This window comes from Gopherus flavomarginatus, chromosome 20 (assembly GCF_025201925.1).
Source record: "Gopherus flavomarginatus isolate rGopFla2 chromosome 20, rGopFla2.mat.asm, whole genome shotgun sequence".
NCBI classification, from domain to species: domain Eukaryota; kingdom Metazoa; phylum Chordata; order Testudines; family Testudinidae; genus Gopherus; species Gopherus flavomarginatus.
Window position 1 is genome coordinate 2,386,470 of NC_066636.1, and position 19,327 is coordinate 2,405,796.

General features: G+C 43.8%; 2 protein-coding genes across 2 annotated transcripts; both read left to right on the forward strand.

Moving 5' to 3' along the window:
- The first annotated feature begins 7,856 nt into the window (after positions 1–7,856).
- Positions 7,857–8,720, forward strand: LOC127038254 (chemerin-like receptor 1). The gene has a single exon (XM_050930776.1). It carries the CDS (start codon positions 7,857–7,859, stop codon positions 8,718–8,720), a length of 864 nt encoding a protein of 287 aa, XP_050786733.1.
- Positions 8,721–18,012: 9,292 nt separating this feature from the next.
- On the forward strand, positions 18,013–18,918 carry LOC127038252 (chemerin-like receptor 1). Its single transcript, XM_050930774.1, has one exon. It carries the CDS (start codon positions 18,013–18,015, stop codon positions 18,916–18,918), a length of 906 nt encoding a protein of 301 aa, XP_050786731.1.
- The last annotated feature ends 409 nt before the right edge of the window (positions 18,919–19,327 follow it).

The following is a 19,327-nucleotide window of genomic DNA, read 5'->3' on the forward strand; positions in this document are numbered from 1 at the left end:
CATTGAATCTATCTCCCCTTGTAAGTATTCTCACAGTTCTTATCAAACTGTATGTACTGGGTTATCTTGATTATCACTTCAAAAGTTTTTTTCTCTTACTTAATTGGCCTCTCAGAGTCGGTAAGACAACTCCCACCTTTTCATGCTCTCTGTATGTGTATATATATATATATGTGTCTCCTCAATATATGTTCCATTCTATGCATCCGAAGAAGTGGGCTGTAGCCCATGAAAACTTATGCTCAAATAAATGTGTTAGTCTCTAAGGTGCCACAAGGACTCCTGTTCTTGATCCAGTGAACAGAAGTTGAACCTAGACAAATTCAGACTGGAAATGAGGTGTAAATTTGTAACGATCAGAGTAACTGACCATTGGAACAATTTCCCAAGGGTCCTGGTGGATTCTCCATCACTGGAATTTTAAGTCAAGCAGGGATGTCTTTCTAAAATCTCTGCTCTAGAAATGATTTGGAGGCAGTTCTCTGGCCTGTGTGATCTTGGAGGTCCGAAGAGATGATCTTTCCCAGCCTCAGAATCTGTGAATCATTTTAATGAAATATATAGATTTTTGACTTTGTTCATTTTTAGATCATTTTGGAGCAGTTGGCTCTTTATGGTCTGTCCTTTTCTGTGTCTGTGTCATTATTTTTCTCATTGTGTCGTCTTATTCTCTATTCCTTTCTTAATAATTCCCAACAGATTGTTCGCTTTTTTGACGGCCACTGAACATTGAGTGGATGTTTTCAGAGAACTATCCACAATGACTCCAAGATCTCTTTCTTGAGTGGTAACAGTTAATTTAGAGCACATACTTTTATATGTATAGTTGGGATTATGGTTTCCAATGTGCATTACTTTGCATTTATCAACACTGTATTTCATCTGCCATTTTGTTGCCCAGTCATCTAGTTTTGTGACTGGGTGACTGGGCAACAGATGGACACAAATCTGACATCAGGAATCGTAACATTCAAAAATCAGTGGGAGAACACTTCAACCTCTCTAACCACTCAGTGACAGACTTGAAGGTGGCAATTTTGCAACAAAAAAACTTCAAAAACAGACTCCAAAGAGAGACTGCTGATTTTGAATTAATATGCAAATTAGATACAATTAAGTTAGGCTTAAACAGAGACTGGGAATGGTTGGGTCATTACACTAATTGAATCTATTTCCTTATGTTAAGTTCTCCTCCCACCTTCTATGGGTCATCTCAATTATCACTTCAAAAGTTTTTTTTCTCCTGCTGATGATAGCTCATCTGAATTGATTAGACTCTTCCTGTTGGTATGCATACTTCCACCTTTTCATGTTCTCTGTATGTACAAATATCTGCTGTCTGTGTGCTCCATTCTATGCATCCGAAGAAGTGAGCTGTAGCTCATGAAAGCTCATGCTGAAATAAATTTGTTAGTCTCTAAGGTGCCACAAGTACTCCTGTTCTTTTTTCCAGTTCTGTGAGTCAACTTTGTAACCCCTCACAGCCCTCTTTGGACTTAACTATCTTGAGTAGATTTGTATCATCTGAAAATTTTGCCACCTCACTGTTTACCCCTTTTTCCAGATTGTTTATGTTGGACAGCACTGGTCCCAGTACAGACTCCAGGGAGACACTGCAATTTACCTGTCTTCATTCTGAAAACTGACCATTTATTCCTACCCTTCTTTTCCTATCTTTTAACTAGTTACTGATCCATTGGAGGACTTCCCCCCTTATCTCAGGACAGTTTGCTTTGCTTAACAGCCTTTGGTGAGGCACCTTGTCAAAGGTCTTCTGAAAGTCCAAGTACACTATATCCACTGCATTACCCTTGTCCATATCCTTTTTGATGTCCTTCAAGAATTCTAGTTGATTGGTGACGCATGATTTTCCTCTAAAAAACACATGTTTATTACCACCAACAAATCATGTTCATCATTATGTCTAAGAATTTTCTTCTTCATTGTCATTTCAATCAGTTTGCTTGGTACTAAAGTCAGAGTTACCAGCCTATTATTGTCAGGGTCATGTCTGGAGCCTCTTTTAAAAATTGGTGTCACATTAGCTATCCTCCAGTCATCTGGTACAGAAACTGATTGAAGTGATAGGTTGCATACCACAGCTAAAAGTGCGGCAATTTCACATCTGAATTCCTTGAGAACTCTTGGGTGAATCCCATCTAGTCCTGGTCCTTTATTACAATTTATTTTATCAATTTGTTCCAAAACCTCCTCTAATGGCACCTCAATCTGGGACAGTTCCTCGGATTTGTCACCGAAAAGGAATTCATTTTCTTTCTCCCCAATGGTCTTATTGTCCTTGAGTGCTCCTTTTGCATCTCGATTGTCCAGTGTCCCGACTGGTTGTTCAGTAGCTTCCTGCTTCTGATGTACTTAGATATTTTTTTTGCTATTCCTTTTTGAGTCCTTGGCCAGCTGTTCTTCAGATTCTCTGTTGGCCTCCCTAATTATATTTTTATACTTCATTTGCCAGAGTTTATGCTCCTTCCTATTTTCCACAGTAGGATTTAACTTCCACTTTTTAAAGGATGCCTTTTTGCTTCTCAAACCTTTTTTACTTAGTGGTTTACCCAGGGTGGCACTTTTATGGTTCTCTTATTATGTTTTTTAATTTGGGGGATACAGTTAAGTTGAGCCCCTATTATGGTGTCTTTAAAAAGTTTCCCTGCAGCTAGCGGCGATTTTCCTTTCGATGTTGTGCCTTTTCATTTCATTTTGCTAACTTCCTCATTTTTGTAACTTCCTCATTTTGAAGTTCTCTTTTCAGAAATTAAATGCTACCGTGGTGGGTTGCTGTCATGTTTCCCCCAGCAGAGGGATGTTAAGTTTAATTATGTTATGGTCACTATTGCCAAGTGGCTCAGTTATAATCACCCTTTGGACCAGATCCTGTGATCCAAATCTAAATCTAAATCTAAATCAAGAATTGCCTCTCCTCTTGTGAGTTCCAGGACTAGCTGTTCCAAGAAGTAGTCACTTAAGCTGTCAAGAAACTTTATCTCTGCATCCCGTTCTGAAGTGACATGTACCCAGTCAATATGGGTACAGCTGAAATCGCCCATTATTACTGAGTTGTTTTTATTTTAATAGCCTCTCCAATCTCCCCAAACATTTCACAATCGCTATCACCATCCTGCTCAGGTGGTCGGTCATATATCCCTACTGCTATATTCTTATTATTCAAGCATGGGATTACTATCCATTGAGATTCTATGGTACAGTTTGGTTCATTTAAGATTTTTACTTCATTTGCCTCTACGCTTTCTTTCACAGAGAGTGCCACTCCCCCACCAGCACGACCTGTTCTGTCCTTCCAATATATTTTATACCCTGGTATTACGGTGTCCCATTGATTATCCTCATTCCACCAAGTTTCTGTGATGCCTGTTACATCAATATCCTCATATGAGACACTCTAGTTCATCCTTCTTATTATTTAGACTACTAGCATTTTTATATTAGAACTTAAATGTCACATTTTAGCTGTCTGCCATTACATGATGGAATTGAATTGACTTAGGCTTCTGTGGGTGAGGTTTTCAAAAGATGCTTAACTCCTAACATCAGTAGGAATTTGGCACCTAACTCCCTTAGCCACTTTTTAAAATCTAGTCCTGTCTCTTCATTGCCAAGCCCAAACCTTCAAACCTCACGAGCCACCTCCTAAAAAAACCATGAGATTAGTTTGAAAAGACATTTGGATTTTTCTTTTTTGGCTTATGATTTTTTCAGGGGCCATTTCAAGCTTTTCTCTGGAACCATGAAGGGTTCAAACTTACCTTAAAAAAGAGAAAAGAAAACTGAAATTCCTGCCTAATCATCTGATTCCAGGATCTGGGGCTTGGAAGAAAAGGAAAAGCATGGCAAATGCTGCAACCAAATTGTAAGAGTTGGCGACAGTATAAAACTCCACCAAAAATTTCAGAAAACCAGAAATATCCAGCTCTGTTTGGAGACCAATGGAGTTCAGGATGTGTTTAAAATATTGGACACGTTAAATAAAATGTGTGACTGTGGCACTCTGTGCCTCAGAACAGCTCTCTGGAACCCCCATATTCACCCTGTCTCATCAATATGAACAATGTCTGCTTTGTGCGGCAGTGAGGAGGGCTTTAAACTAGGTTCACCGGGGGAAGGAGACCAAAGCCCTGAGGTAAGTGGGGAAATGGGATATCGGGAGGAAGCACGAGCAGGCGAGTGCAAGAGGGTGAGACACGGCTTGATTCAAATCCTGTTTAGTTTGTAGAACTCAGATTGCAAATTTCCTTTTATTTCTTGTGTAACCAACTGTGATCTCTACGCTGGCTGCTTCTAATCACTTAAAATCAGTCTGCAGTTAATAAACCTGTTTTATATTCTGCCTAAAACTGTGTGTTTGGTTGAAGTGCTGGGAAATCTCAGCTCGGTTTACACAGGCTGGTGTTTGTGCTTTCCACATCGGGGAGGTGCAGATTGGGAAATGATCTTACACTGTCCAGGTTTCTGACCAAGGCAGGATGGTTCATTTCTGGCGTGCAAGCCTGGGTAGCCAGGGGAATTGGCTGGAGCCTCCCTATTCTTGATTTGTGAGTGGTTGGCAGGTCATTCATGTAACTCGGCTGGGTGAGTCCCTGCCTGGGGATGGCTGTGGAAGTGCAGTGCCTGCCAGAGGTTTGTAGCTTGACACAGCATCACAGTGTGAGAGGGACACCCCAGGTTGGTGAGACAGAGGACTCAGGTCCCACAGTCCAGGTTGCACGCCAGGAACCCGATCACAGTGGCTTTTTAAACCAGTGTCTCAATGAAGCCTTATATTCCTGGCCAAAATTCACGCAGGTTTCACCTTTTGCTACTTAACAGCCTTTCTCCAGCATCCAACCAATCCACAAGCCAGTCGTGGAGCAGACACAATGTCATGTGGCCCACATCTATCAAGCAAGAGATTCACCATCCACCTGCTACCTAGCAAGGTTTCTTCAGGATGGTCGAGGAGGACCGGGTTGGAGGGCGGCAGGGTCCACCCACGAATCCCACCCGATCCAGTAGCATCTTCAGAGGCTCAGACTGGGTCTGGTGTGTCTCCAGGTGTGAACGGGCTGAATTTTTGCAATGACGTGGCCAAAGCTCAGTTCCTGCTCTCAGGCTGTGGCTTCCCCAGATGTGGGCGACTGTCTCTGCAGACGAGATCTCAGAACTTTTGTCACACGAGGCCTCAGAGCTGAGCTGAGCTGTTTGAAACTTGCACAGAGCTGGCCGCTTCGAAGGCTTTGCAGACTCAGCTTTGTGAGCATCTCCCATCCCCACTGATCTGCCCATTCAGTGCTCCCCACTCCCGCAAAGACAGCTACCTGTCCCCAGAGTTGGAGGGGGGGTGAGCTGCAGATGGCGTCTGTGTGTTGGGGGAATCAATTCTGAGATCCTGTGTCTGATTGCCCAGGACATAAGTAAGAAAGTGGGATTAAACCTTCCAGGTTCAATGCTAGGGTGAAATCCACAATGCCCCCCACCCCAGATCTGTCTCTACCCCCCACACCCTATCCTGGATCCTCCCTGCCCCCACACCACTGCCTTCAGCAGCCCCCCTCAGATCCCTACCTGCCCCCCATAGCAGTCTCCCCCTGTCAGGTCCCCCACCCCATTGCCCAAAGCAGCCTCCTCAGATCTTTCCCTGGCCCCCCTGCCCATACGTGCTGGACCTCATGGATTGAAGTGGTTCCCTTCGTATACAGTAGCTCTCAGCACCCCCACTATACAAATTTTTCCAGAATCCCTGACCCAACCCCACTCCCCACAGCAGCTCCTCCCCAATTCCTCCCTGTCACCTGTATAAAGAGCTCCCACACCCCACCCCAGAGGTGGTCACATCTCAGTGGGAAAAGACCCGACAGACCAGTGGCTCTCAACCTTCCCAGACTACTGTACCCCTTCCAGGAGTCTCATTTGTCTTGTGTACCCCCAAGTTTCTCCTCACTTAAAACCTATTTGATTACAAAATCAGACATAAAATTACGAGCGTCACAGCATACTAGTACTGACAAATTGCTGGATATTTAATTTTATCATATAATTATAAAATAAGTCGATTGGACTATACACATTGTCCTTACATTTCAGTGGACAGGATATACAGCAACAAGTCATTGTGTGGAATTTTAGTTTGTACTGACCTGAGCAGAGTCCCAGCTGGGGTCTCTGATCCTGGGACATCGCCTGGTGGAGTCGGCTGGATGTGGTTTTCTCAGCCCAAGCTCTCTGACGGTGATCCCGCCCGCCTGCCCCCGGATGTGGACAACCGAATGCAGACACCTGGCTACGCCTCCACGCGGAGGTGGGGAGATCTTGAGGTTCATGTCACATCTGCAGGTAGCAGTGGGAGCCAGAGTCCTTCCAGTCTTTGCAGACGTGATCGGACCCGGCCACATTCTGTGATCTCCCCTGATTGTCCCCGCCATCCCCCAGATATACACCCACATGAATGACTCCCTGCTCCTGGCTAAGCCAGTCTGGGTGAGCTGCAGGCATCGCGTTGGGGACCTGGGACAGGGGTTGACTCTGTGACACTGCATCCCCCAAGACACAGGTAAGGAAATGAGGTAAATCCTCCAGCTTCCTCACTGGATCTCATTCTCACCTTCCCCACCGCTGCCCACTGGATCTCCCCTCTTCCTGCTGCCCCCCTCCCCTCATCTGCTCTGGATAGAGCTGGTTGAAATTATATGTAGGTTCTGTTGTCAGAGGTCAGGGGCCCTGTCACACTGGGTGCTGAACAGACCCCGGCTAAGCTCAGGGGCCCGTCACACCAGGCAGTGCACAGCCCCACAGGGAGAAACAGGCCTGGCCACAGTGAGGTCACACTCTGAAGTTAAACAGAGAAATGTTTGGAGGGGAAACTGAGTCATGGCGTCATGTTCTGACTTGTCCAATCTACCCAAGCAGTTCAGTGGCAGAGTCTGAGATGCAGCCCAGGAGTTCTGACTCCATGTCTGTCCACTACAATAGACTCTTGCAATATCCTTTAAAGAAAAAATCTTTTGAGTTGTTATAGGTCTCTTCTTCCTCTGTTTTTTTTATGGGGTGACTTTTCTGTTGTCATCCTTGTTTCCATAGGGGGGATCTTTTGGTGGGGATTTTCTCTGCTCCACTAACTCATCCCCGCAAAATGGCCTAAATTGCACAAAAACTGCACTTCAAAATAAAGTGTGTGTGTGGGGAAGAATCACTTTCAAAAATTCCATTATTTGAAAAAAAGAAAATAAAAGGGGAAATGATCATTTGTTAACTTTTTTGGTTTTTTAAAGACAGGAATAACCAGCTCCTTCAGGAATTTAACAGCAAGAAGATTATTTGGGAATTTTAGTGAGGCATCACGGGACGGGGTGTCTGTCATATTGCTGTCTCTGCATCCAGGACACCCCACACGCCACTGTTCACACCCCCTTGACTAGAAATCTAACTTTTCAGCAAGAAGCAAATGTGGGTTTCTTTAAATATTTGGTTTGGTAAAAAAAAAGATATTATGTAAAAACAAAAAATGTTTGGGCAGAGAATAGACAGAACAAATCCTGCATATTGGCAGGGGTTTAGATGAGATGACCCTTGTGGTCCTTTCTAACCCTCTGGCTCTATGCTTGTAAGGTCTTTGAACCATTGGTGCCATGGGCCTACAAGGATTTGATCTTATTTGAGTTCAGCTCAGGACCTAGGGACCTTATAAGCTCTGAGGAAATTATAAACTCAGCGGCTGTCTCTCTCTGTCTGTGTCCTCTCCTGGAGCCCCTTTCATTGCTCTTCCTTCCTTTGCTCAGTACAATGTCTGCACTGCCTCCGCTGAACTCTGGGGAGAACAAGGGGATATTGTGACTTCAACTCTTCCAAGAATGGCGTTCCTAATTGTCTCTCTGGTACTTGGTGGCATGGTCTTCCTGGCCGAAGTGTCGTTGAACAGCTACATCCTCTTCGTTGCTGGATGCCGTGTGGAAAGGATGGCCAGCACCCTGTGGTTCCTGAACCAGGCTGTGGCCAATTTAATCTTCATCATTTTCCGGCCCTTCAGATTCATCTCCATCATCATCCCGGATTTAGAGTGGGCCAAGAGGCAGAGCAGCACCACCACCTCCCTACACATGTTCTCAAGCGCCTTCTTCCTCACCGCCCTCAGTGTCGATCACTGCATCCTCATGGCACGCCCTGAGTGGGCCTGGAACCACCGCACACACACCATGGCTTTCGGGGTGGTTCTGGGCACATGGGCCCTGTCACTTGGGTTCAGTTTGCAGTACAGTGATCTCTTGGAATCCCTGCTCTCACCTGCCAGCACCAGCATGAATGCTGGACTGGATGAAGGGAGGGTGAAGGCTGCTGTTGTGATTGAATTCCTGGTTGGGTTTCTGATCCCATTAGTCTTGATCTTGATCCCAACCTTCTACATCATTCTCGCTGCCAAGCTGAAAAGGAAGAGGCTGATCCAGTCCACCAAGCCATTCAAGATCCTTCTTGGCTTGATCCCGACCTTTTTCCTCTCCTGGCTGCTGCATCACGTCTTCTCCTTCCTGCTGATCTCACCTAAGTACACTCTGCCTTTCCTGGACATGGGAAGGGCTTTTGCTTGGGTCCTGACATATTTCAGCAACTGCCTCAACCCCATCTTCTACCTCACCATGGAGGAAGAGTTTCTGAGGTACCGGAAACATGCACAAAACACCCAAACCACCGACAACTCAGGGCCAGAACCAGCTGAATAGGGGAATGGATGGAATTGTGGATATTTGCATGGAAAAAGAATTATATTCACTAGACCCGTAACTTCCTCTTGACCTCAAAATTGTCTTTTTCAGAACGTTAATTTTTTGGCCTGACTCAAAGAAGAGCCATGAGAATGATTACAGGATTAGAAAACCTGCTTAGAGTGAAAAGAATGAGGAGTACTTTTGGCACCTTAGAGACTAACAAATTTATTTGGGCATAAACTTCTGTGGGTTAAAACCCACTTCATCAGATGTATGGAGTGGAAAATACAGTAAGAAGATATATATACTTACATATATATAGAGAGAACATGAAAAATGGGGATTGCCATACCAATTCTAACGAGACTAATCAATTAAGGGAGGCTATTGTCAACAGGAGAAAAACATGCTTTTGTAGTGATAATCAGGATGGCCCATTTCAAACAGTTGACAAGAAGGTGTGAGTAATAGTTGGGTAAAATTAGCATGAGGAAATAGTTTGGGGAATAGTCTCTAAAGTGCCACAAGGACTCCTTGTTCCCTTTGCTGATACAGACTAACATGGCTACTACTCTGAAATCTGCTTTAGAGCGAGAGTCTCAAGGAGCTCATCTATTTAGCTTAACAAAGAGAAGCTGAAGGCTTGCCTTGATCACAGTCTGTAAGTACCTACATGGGGAACAAATGTTTGATAAATGGCTCTTCAGTCTAGCAGAAGAAGGTTTAACATTATGCAGTGAACAGAAGTTGAACCTAGACAAATTCAGACTGGAAATGAGGTGTGAATTTATAATGATCGGAATAACTGACCATTGGAGCAATTTCCCAAGGATTGTGGTGGATCGTACATCACTGGCAATTTTTAATCAAGGTGGGATGTTTTTCTAAATGCTCTGCTCTAGGAATGATTTTGGGGAAGTTCTCTGGGTCTGTGTGATCCGGGAGGTCAGACGAGATGATCACAATGGTCCCTTCTGGCCCTGGAATTTAAGAATCTGTCATTTTAACAAAGTATTTTAGAGTCTTGGTTTTGTTCATTTTTAGATCATTTTGGGGCATATGGTTCTTTATGATATGTCCTTTTCTCTGTCTTCGTGCCCTTATTCTTCGCATCGTCACCTTTGTTCATTTTTAGATATTTTGGGGGCATTTGTTTCTTTACGGTCTGTCCTTTTCTGCGGCTTTGAGTCATTATTCTTCTCATCATGTCATCTTCGGTCCCAGTAGAGCTTTCTGTGTTTCTTGAAGATCAACGGGTCTATGAAACAAAGGGTAACATTTTCAAAAGTGTCGAAGTCCTATTTTTAAAAGCGTTTAAGGCCATAGGAACTCACTGAGAGTCAATCAGAATATAAGATCACATAACCCTGTTATAGTCTTGGCCTTCACAACATACTTTGGCAAAGAGGTTGTCTGTATGATGTAGGAAGAAATACTTTCTTTTGTTTGTATTAAATCTGCTGACAATTAATTTCATTTGGTGATCTCGAGGTCTTGTGTTGTGAGAAGGAGTAAATAACACTTCCTTGTTTAATTTCTCCACACCAGTCAGGATTTTATAGAGATCTATCAAAACTCTCCTTAGTCGTCTCTTTTCCAAGCTGAAAAGTCCCAGTCTTATTAATCTCTTCTCATACGGAAGCTGTTCCACACCCATGATCATTTTTGTAGCCCTTTTCTGCACCTTTTCGAATTCCAATAGATCTTTTTTGAGATGGGGCACCACAGCTGCACATAGTATTAAAGATGTGAGCGTACCATGGATTTATATAGAGGCAATATGATATTTTCAGTCTTATTATCTATACATTTCTTAATGTTGCCCAGCATGCTGTTCATTTTTTCACTGCTTCTGCACATTGAGAGGATGTTTTCAGAGAGCTATCCACAATGACTCCAAGATCTCTCTCTTGCGTGGTAACAACAAATTTAGACCCCATCCTTTTATATGTGTACTTGGGATTATGGTTTCCATTGTGCATTACTTTGCATTTAATAACACTGAATTTCATCAGCCATTTTGTTGCCCAGCCACCCAGTTTTGTGAGACCCCTTTGTAGCTCCTCTCAGTCTGCTTTGCACTGAACTATCTTGAATAGTTTTGTAACAGCTGCAAATTTTGCCACTGCACTCTTCATCCCTTTTTCCAGATCGTTTATGAATACGTTGAACAGTACTGCTCCTAGTACAGTCTCCGCTATGTCTCTGTCTCCTTTCTGAAAACTGACCATTTATTCCTACCCTTTGTTAGTTAGTATTCCTACAGTTTCACATTTGAGTTCCTTCAGAACACTTGGGTGAATGCCAACAGGTCCCGGTGACTTATTACTGTTCAGTTTATCAATTTGTTCCAAAATCTCCTCTAATGACACCTCAATCTGGGACAGTTTCTCAGATTTGTCACTTAAAAAGAATGGCTCAGGTTTGGGAATCTCCCTCACAGCCTCAGCCATGAAGACCGATGCAAAGAATTCATTTTGTTTCTCTGCAATGGCCTTATCGTCCTTGAGTGCCCCCTTAACATCTCAGTCGTGCAGTGGCCGCTCTGGTTGTTTAGCAGCTTCCTGCTTCTGATGTTCCTCAAAATACTTTTGCTATTACTTTTTGAGTCTTTGGCCTTCCTAATTACATTTTTACACTTTATTTGCTGGAGTTTATGCTAATTTCTGTTTTCCTCAAGAGGATTTAACTTCCACTTTTTAAAGATGCCTTTCTGCCTCTCAGTCTTCTTTACTCAGTTGTTTACCCACATTTAAATAGAGCCTCTCTTATGGTGTCTTTAAAAAAGTTTCCATGCAGCTTGCAGGGATTTCACATTTGGCGCTGTACCTTTTAATTTCTTTTTTACTAACTTCCTCATTTTTGTGTAGTTCGCTTTTCTGAAATTAAATGCTACAGTGTTGGGCTGCTGTGTTGTTTCCCTCTCCAAAGGGATGTTAAATTTAATTATATTATGATCACCATTACCAAGCGGTTCCGTTATATTCACCCCTTGGACCAGATCCTGTGCTGTACTTAGGACTAAATGAAGAATTGCCTCTTCCCTTGTGGGTTCCAGGACTAGCTGCTTCAAGAAGCTATTGGAATATAGATATCCAGGCCTGCCTGTACAGGTCTATACTTTAAGAACATAGGTGTATTTTTATCAGTTAGCTAGTTACGGGGGTATAAAAACAAAGAATCAAAATCACAGTCTGCCTGTATCTGGGCCTTCTTTCACTACGATAGTCTGAGGCCTTGTTCTTAGGCTAAGCAGCAGGGGCAGCCATAAGTGGGAAGCGAACAGTCACGTCCTCACATCCCAAACCAGCCACACTGAAATAAGATGCTATTGGGCTGTTAGGAAGATGATCCGGTCCAGATAGTGCCCATGACCACCAGATACAGATGGTTAAAGAAAACTTAAGCTTGACAGCATCCTATCTGGCAAGAAATCACTTCTCAATGGTTGTGGTTGTGAAACCCTCATTTCTGTATTGTTTTATCGTAATGGCCCCCACTTTTGTATTGTTAATCTGTCTGGTTCTGTAATTGTTTCTGTCCTGCTGTATAATTAATTTTACTTGCTGTAAATTAATTAGGTTAGTGGGATATAATTGGTTAGAAAATTATGTTGCAATATATTAGGATTGGTTAGTTAAATTTTAGTTCAGTGAACGGTTAAGGTATAGTTGAGAATATTGCTCTATAAACTGGGGTCAAACAGGAAGTGGGGGGAAGGGAAATTGGAATCATGTTTGCTAAGGGAGGAAATGAGAATAGGGAACAGAGAACAGGGACACAGGCTAAGCTCTGCGGCGTCAGAGCTGGGAAAGAGGACACTGGGGAACAGACTCTATCGGTGTATAGAGATAAGCCCGACTGGTGTGAAGGGCTTTGAAATATGCTGGCTTGGAAATTAACCCCAATAAACATCACATTGTCTTTGCTTCAGACTTCTGGTCTTTTGCTGCTTACTGTCTGCGTACCAAGAACCGGGGGAGAGGATGAAGGGAAATCCCTCTAACAGAGACAATCATTTAAATGCGTCAAGGAACTTTATCTTTGAGTCCCGTCCTGAGGTAATATGTACGCAGTCAATATGGCGGACCGTTGAAATCCCCCATTATTATTGAGTTTTTTATTTTAATAGCCTCTCTAATCTCCCTGAGCATTTCACAGTCGCTATCACCCCCATGCTGGTCAGGTGGTGGGTAATATATCCCTGTCGCTATAGACTCATAGACTCATAGACTTTAAGGTCAGAAGGGACCATAATGATCATCTAGTCTGACCTCCTGCACAATGCAGGCCACAGAATCTCACCCACCCACTCTTGTAACAAACCCCTAATCTATGTCTCAGTTACTGAAGTCCTCAAATCGTGGTTTGAAGACCTCAGGCTGCAGAGAATATATTATTATTATTCAGGCATGGAATTACTATCCATCGAGATTCTATGGTACAGTTTGGTTCATTTAAGGTTTTTGACTCTACACTCTCTTTCACATATAGCGCCACTCCCCCACCAGCACGACCTGCTCTGTGGTATATTTTGTAACCTTGTATTACTGTCTCCCGTTGATTATCCTCAATCCCCAAGTTTCTGTGATGCCTGTTGTAACGATATCCTCATTTCATATGAGGCACTGGAGTTCACCCATCTTATCATTTTGACGTCTAGCATTTCTATATCAGAACTTAAATGTCACTTTTGAGCTGTCTGCCACTACGTGATGTAATTGAATTGACTGAGGCTTCTATGGGTGAGATTTTAAAAAGCACCTATATGAGTTAGGTGCTTAACTCATAACATCAGTGGGAATTTGGCATCTAACTCCCTTAGGCACTTTTAAAAATCTAGTCCTGTCTTTTCATTGCCAATTCTGAGCTTTCAAACCTCAACATCAGGGATGAATCCCCACCCTGGATTGAAGTGGTTCTCATCATATAAAGGAAATTTATTTTATTTTGATTCAATGGGTCTGTACAAATTGTTCCAGGAACCCAGACCCGACCCCAATCCCAACAGCCCCCCCCCGCACAAATTCCTCCCTGTCTCGTGCATAAACAGCCCCCATGCCCCACCCCAGAGGTGGCCACACTTCAGAGGGAAAAGACCCTATAGACCAGTGGCTCTCAATCTTTCCAGACAACTGTACTCCTTTCAGGAGTCTCATTTCTCTTGTGTACCCCCAAGTTTCACCTCACTTAAAACCTAGCTGTTTACAAAATCAGACATAAGAATACTAGTGTCACAACACACTAGTACTGACAGATGGCTAATTTCTCATTTGACCATATAATTATACAACATATCAATTGGAATATAAATATTGCACTTGCCTGTCAGTGGACAGTATATAGAGCAGTAGAAAGAAGTCGTATGAAATTTTAGTTTGTACTGACTATGTCAGTGCTTTTTATGTACCTTTGTAAAACTAGACAAATATCTAGATGAGCTGATGTACCCCTTGGATTGGAAGATCTCTGCATACCCCCAGTGGTACATGTTCCTCTGGTTGAGAACAACCTCTATAAACCCTTATCCAAAGGCTCAGGGCTGACAATTGCAATTAAACCAACTGGCCAGTAGACAGCAGCATACGTGAAATTCAATTGCTTGTCAGAAATTGTTATCAAGTCACCCCATCACCTTCCCTTTCGCTTGGTCTACACTTGCAAGTGATGTTGGTAGAACTACGTCACTCACGGGTGTGGAAAAACCACCCTGTTGGGTGATGCTGTTATACTGACTTAACACCCAGTGTAGACATCGCTTTTTCTATCAACTCAGCTACCACCTCTTGGAGGGGTGGGGGTGGATTAACTACGTCGATGGGAGAAGCTCTCACATCAGCATAGACAGCATTGTCAGGGAAAATCTACTGTCAGGGAGAGTTTTGGGGCTTTGGTCAAGTATATAGGCCCAAAACTGTTAGCTGAGTATTGCTTCTTTGTATAAAGGGAATAGACAGACAGAGTGATATGGAAAAATCCCAAGATAGAGGAACAATGATTTTGTGTGCAGAAGGGGCATAAGTAGGTGAAGTGGAAAGTCCGCAGAGATGCTGCTTTGCAATAACTAAGCTTGTGAAACAAAACCACAGTGAAGGCATTAGAAAAGTGAAACCAAAAACGAGACTAGGAATAATCACAACAGGAAAGGCCGAATATGGAAAACTGATTGTTCAGCTTGATTTTGACCTGCATCGTATTTTCCAGTATATTCCAAATAAAGTAATTAATGTACAATGTGTGTGTAATTTGTCTGTGGTTTTAATCTTTGTAAGCTGGCTAGAAATTTGCAGAAGGCAGAGCAGCTGGCCACCTTGCATGGGGCCATGCTGACTCTCCTTGCCTATATGTTTGTGTGAAATAAAGAAGCCTCAGACTGTCTGATCCAAAACCAGCCGTATGGTCAATTTTTGACAACAATTTGGGGGCTCGCCCGGGATCCACAAATGACTTCCCCAGACTGGAGGACCGCAAGCGGTCTCCCAACAAACCCTGGGCCCATCTGAAAGGTAAGAGACCTTTTGAAATCTCTGTCATGGGTTGTTGGTGGAGGATTTGCTCATAGGCTCAAGGTTGGGTGAGTTACAAGCTGGATCTGAACCTTTTACTACCAGACAGCCTGATGCCCTTCTGTTCCGATCTGTTCCCCGGGAAGAGCCACTGGATATCGATATCCGTATTTCTTCCCACGATACACAGATAACCTGTGGAACTCTTTGCCAAAGGATGTTGTGAAGGCCAAGACTATAACAGCGATATGTTATGTTATATTTGTTTGATTTGTGTGCCAGTATGAAAGTGAAGGTCAGCTGACAGGTGTAAGTGAGGTTCATAGGAAGCCAACCCTACAACCACGCCTTAGAAAAGTCAGTAAAAGACCTTGACTAGGACTAGGTTTCCTTTGCATGGCTAGGGACCTGCCTGAGTCTAGGTTTGTGTGATCCTGTCCTTTTCCCCTCATCTTTGGATGGTCCCTGAGCTCTGTTCAATCCTCTGGACTGGAGTAAGGCACGTTATCCACTCCAGAACCAAGATTAACGGAGACTCCCTTCACCCTAACCTCTTCTCTTTTCCCTCCCTCACCTTAGGGAGGTCTGATGAGCCACTGACGGGTCCTAACGCCCTACAGAGTAAGCAGCGTTGTGCTCCCTGAGACTAGCCGATGCTCTTTGCTGGACGAGGGTGTAAACAGTCGTGGATGCCTTGAACAAACTTTCCCTGTTCGAAAGACCTGAGTGAAAGTGATCTGATCTGTCAAACTGAAAACTTGGGGGCCGGTGAGTCGAAAGGAATTCCCATCCAACCAAAAGGCACATCCACAGCTTATATGTATTTGAACTACGGTCCTCTCACTTGTAAATTTTTGAAAAAATGGAATTGGCATACGAGAGATGACCCTAAACTACAGTTCCCGTTAGACGGTAGTTTCGACCTTGACAAGCTTGTGCACCTCAGTGGAGCGCTTATTGCCAACGTCGTATCGCAAGATCAGTTTGATGCATATTTTGACTGGTATGAGGAAACAGAGAAACAGCACCATGAATCTCATATGAGGAGTTTTAGGGACTCCCAGGAGAAACTTAAAATTAAATTTAAAGAAACACAGGAAAAATTAACCCTTGCCCGGAATTCTGCTGGCCAGCACACCTCCATCTACCCTTCAAGGCCTCAACAAGAGGTTCAGCCTCTTAGATCTACCCCTTCAGCTCCGCCTGACGAACTTATTGATTTATTTGTGGAATGCAGACAGTGGCTTGCCCCCTTCTGGCCCGGTCAGGCAGTGGTGCATCCCCACAAGGTGCGGATGGAGGAGGTTGGAAGTGGGGCCATCGCTCAAAGATCTCCCACTCTGCCTCTATATAAATATGAGTCCACCTCCCAGGGATCTCAGACACTGTTAACGTCCCCCACGTCAGGGCCCTCGACTTCTTCACCATCATCTTCGGCTTCTCAGGAGGTTCAAATTGCCAACCTATCTAGACAAGACAATCACATGATAGCTGATTTAAGAGGGCACCCAGCCCCCGAAGAAGAAAAAGAAGATGAGCCAATCCGAAGCTTGTCTTCTCAATTTGAAATTTTGAAAGAACTTGTAAAATCTCCCAAAGTTGCAAATTCACCCCCTGCACACCGTACTAGACATAAAACAATCCTTAGGAATATACAGAAGACCCATGGCTTATCCCCTGAGGAGGTCCCGATATTTCCCCTGCGACAACTCCCGGGAGGGGGTTGAATGAGCGGGGACAAGGAGTCATGGTAACTGTGCATGACCCATGGTCTCCGGGGATTTATATAATCTAATCGATAAATTTCTGAAAATAAGAGAAGATCCAATTAAATTTCAAGAACAATTGAGGATGGTCATTGGTTGCTATGACCCCTCCTGGGCAGACGTGGATCAGCTTTTAAGAGCAATCCTACCCAGGGAAATGCTGGATTGCCTTTATAAAAAGGCCAGCTGGCCTTAGACTGACCAAGATCTTAGTCACGACAATTTAGTTACGTATAGAAACAATTTGGTAACTACAGTCCTTACCGTATGTCCAAAAAGAAGATACTGGACTAAAATTAATGCTTGCAAACAAAGCCAAGGAGAGAACCCTGCTGATTATATGGAACATCTTAAACAAATGTTTGAGAGACATTCCAGCATAAATAATGCAGAAAACACTTCCAAACAAGCTGTGGTGGCCGCTTTTGTACAAGGTCTTATCCCAAATTGCATGTCAAAAATTCCATTATTTCAAAAGAAAGGGAGTAAGCAATCATTCCTTAACTTTTTTTTTTAACCAAGACAGGAATAACCAGCTCCTTTGGGAAACTAACAGCAAGAAGATTATTTTGGAATTTTAGTGAGGCTGCGGAGCAGGGTGGGTCTCTCCAGGCTCCGTCTCTGCATCCTAGAAATCCAACTTTTCAGCAAGAAGCATATATATATGTTGAGAAAAGATATTATGTGAAAATAAACACTTTCAGGCAGAGAATAGACACAACAAGTTGTGTATCTTGGCAGGGGGGTAAACTAGATGACCCTTGCGGTCCCCTTCTAATCCTCTGGCTCTATGCTTCTAAGGTCTTTGAACCATTGGTGCCATGGGCGTACGAGGATTTGATCCTATCTGAGTTCAGCTCAGGATTTGGGAAGTCTGTAAACTCTGAGGGTATTATAAACTCGGTGGCTGTCTCCCTCTGTCTGTGTCCTCTCCTGGAGCCCTTTTCATTGCTCTTCCTTCCTTTGCTAGGTACAACGTCTCCGCTATCTCCAACGAGCCCTGAGGAGAAGAAGGGGATATTGTGACTTCCAAGAATGCTGTTCATAATCGTCTGTCTGGTACTTGCTGGCGTGGCCTTCCTTGCCGGGGTGCTGTTGAACTGCTACATCCTCTTTGTCGCCGCCTGCCGTATGGGGAGGACGGCCAGCACCATGTGGTTCCTGAACCGGGCTGTGGGTGATTTCATTTTTCTCATCTTCCTGCCCCTCAGATTCATCTTCATCCTGGACTTACACTGGGCCACAATGCTGAGCAACACCATCACCTCCTTCCACATGTTCTCCAGCACTTTCCTCCTCACGGCCCTCACTGTTGATCGCTGCATCCTCGTGGCGCGCCCTGAGTGGGCCTGGAACCACCGCACGCCCCGCCTGTTTTTCATGATTGTTTTGGTCATATGGGCCCTGTCTGCTGGGTTCAGCTTGCGGTATGGTGATCTCTGGGTATCCTTCCACCCACATGTCGGCATGCGCATTTATTTCCGACTGCATAAAGGCAGCATGAGTGCTGGTGTTCCAATCCAGTTCCTGGTCGGGTTTCTGATCCCATTAGCTTTGGTCTTAATCCCAACCTTCTACATCGTTCTATCTGCCAAGCTGAGAAGGAACAGGCAGATCCAGTCCACCAAGCCACTCAAAATCCTTCTTGGCTTGATCCCAACGTTTTTCCTCTCCTGGCTGCCATATCATGTTTTCTCCTTCCTGCTGATTTCAACTATGTACCATCCACCTTTTCTGGACATGGCAAATTTTTTTATTTCAGTCCTAATTTATTTCAGCACTTTCCTCAACCCGATCTTCTACCTCACCATGGAGGAAGAGTATCTAAGGTATCGGAAACGTGCATGCACCTCCCAAACCACTGACAACTTGGGTCCGGAGTCAGCTGAATATGAGAATGGATCAAATTGTCAATATTTGAATCAAGGATTGAATTCATAACACTGGGTTTAGCAGGCCAATGCTCAAACCACTGAGCTATCCCTCCATTAAGATAGGTGAAAATTTATTTTTCCTGGGACCCATAGCTTCCTCTTGACCCCAAAATTTTCTTTTTTAGAAAGTTAATTTTTTGACCTTATTCAAAGAAGAGCCACAAGTAGTCCTTCAATTTCACATTTGAATTCCTTCCGAACACTTGGGTGAATGCCATCTGTTCGCGGTAACGTATTACTGTTTACTTTATCAATTTATTCCAAAACCTTCTCTAAAGACATCTCAATCTGGGACACTTCTTCTGATCTGTCACCTAAATAGAATGGCTCAGGTTTGGGAATCTCCCTCACAGTCTCAGCCGTGAAGACTGATGCAAAGAATTAATTTTGTTTCTCTGCAACGGCCTTTTCGTCCT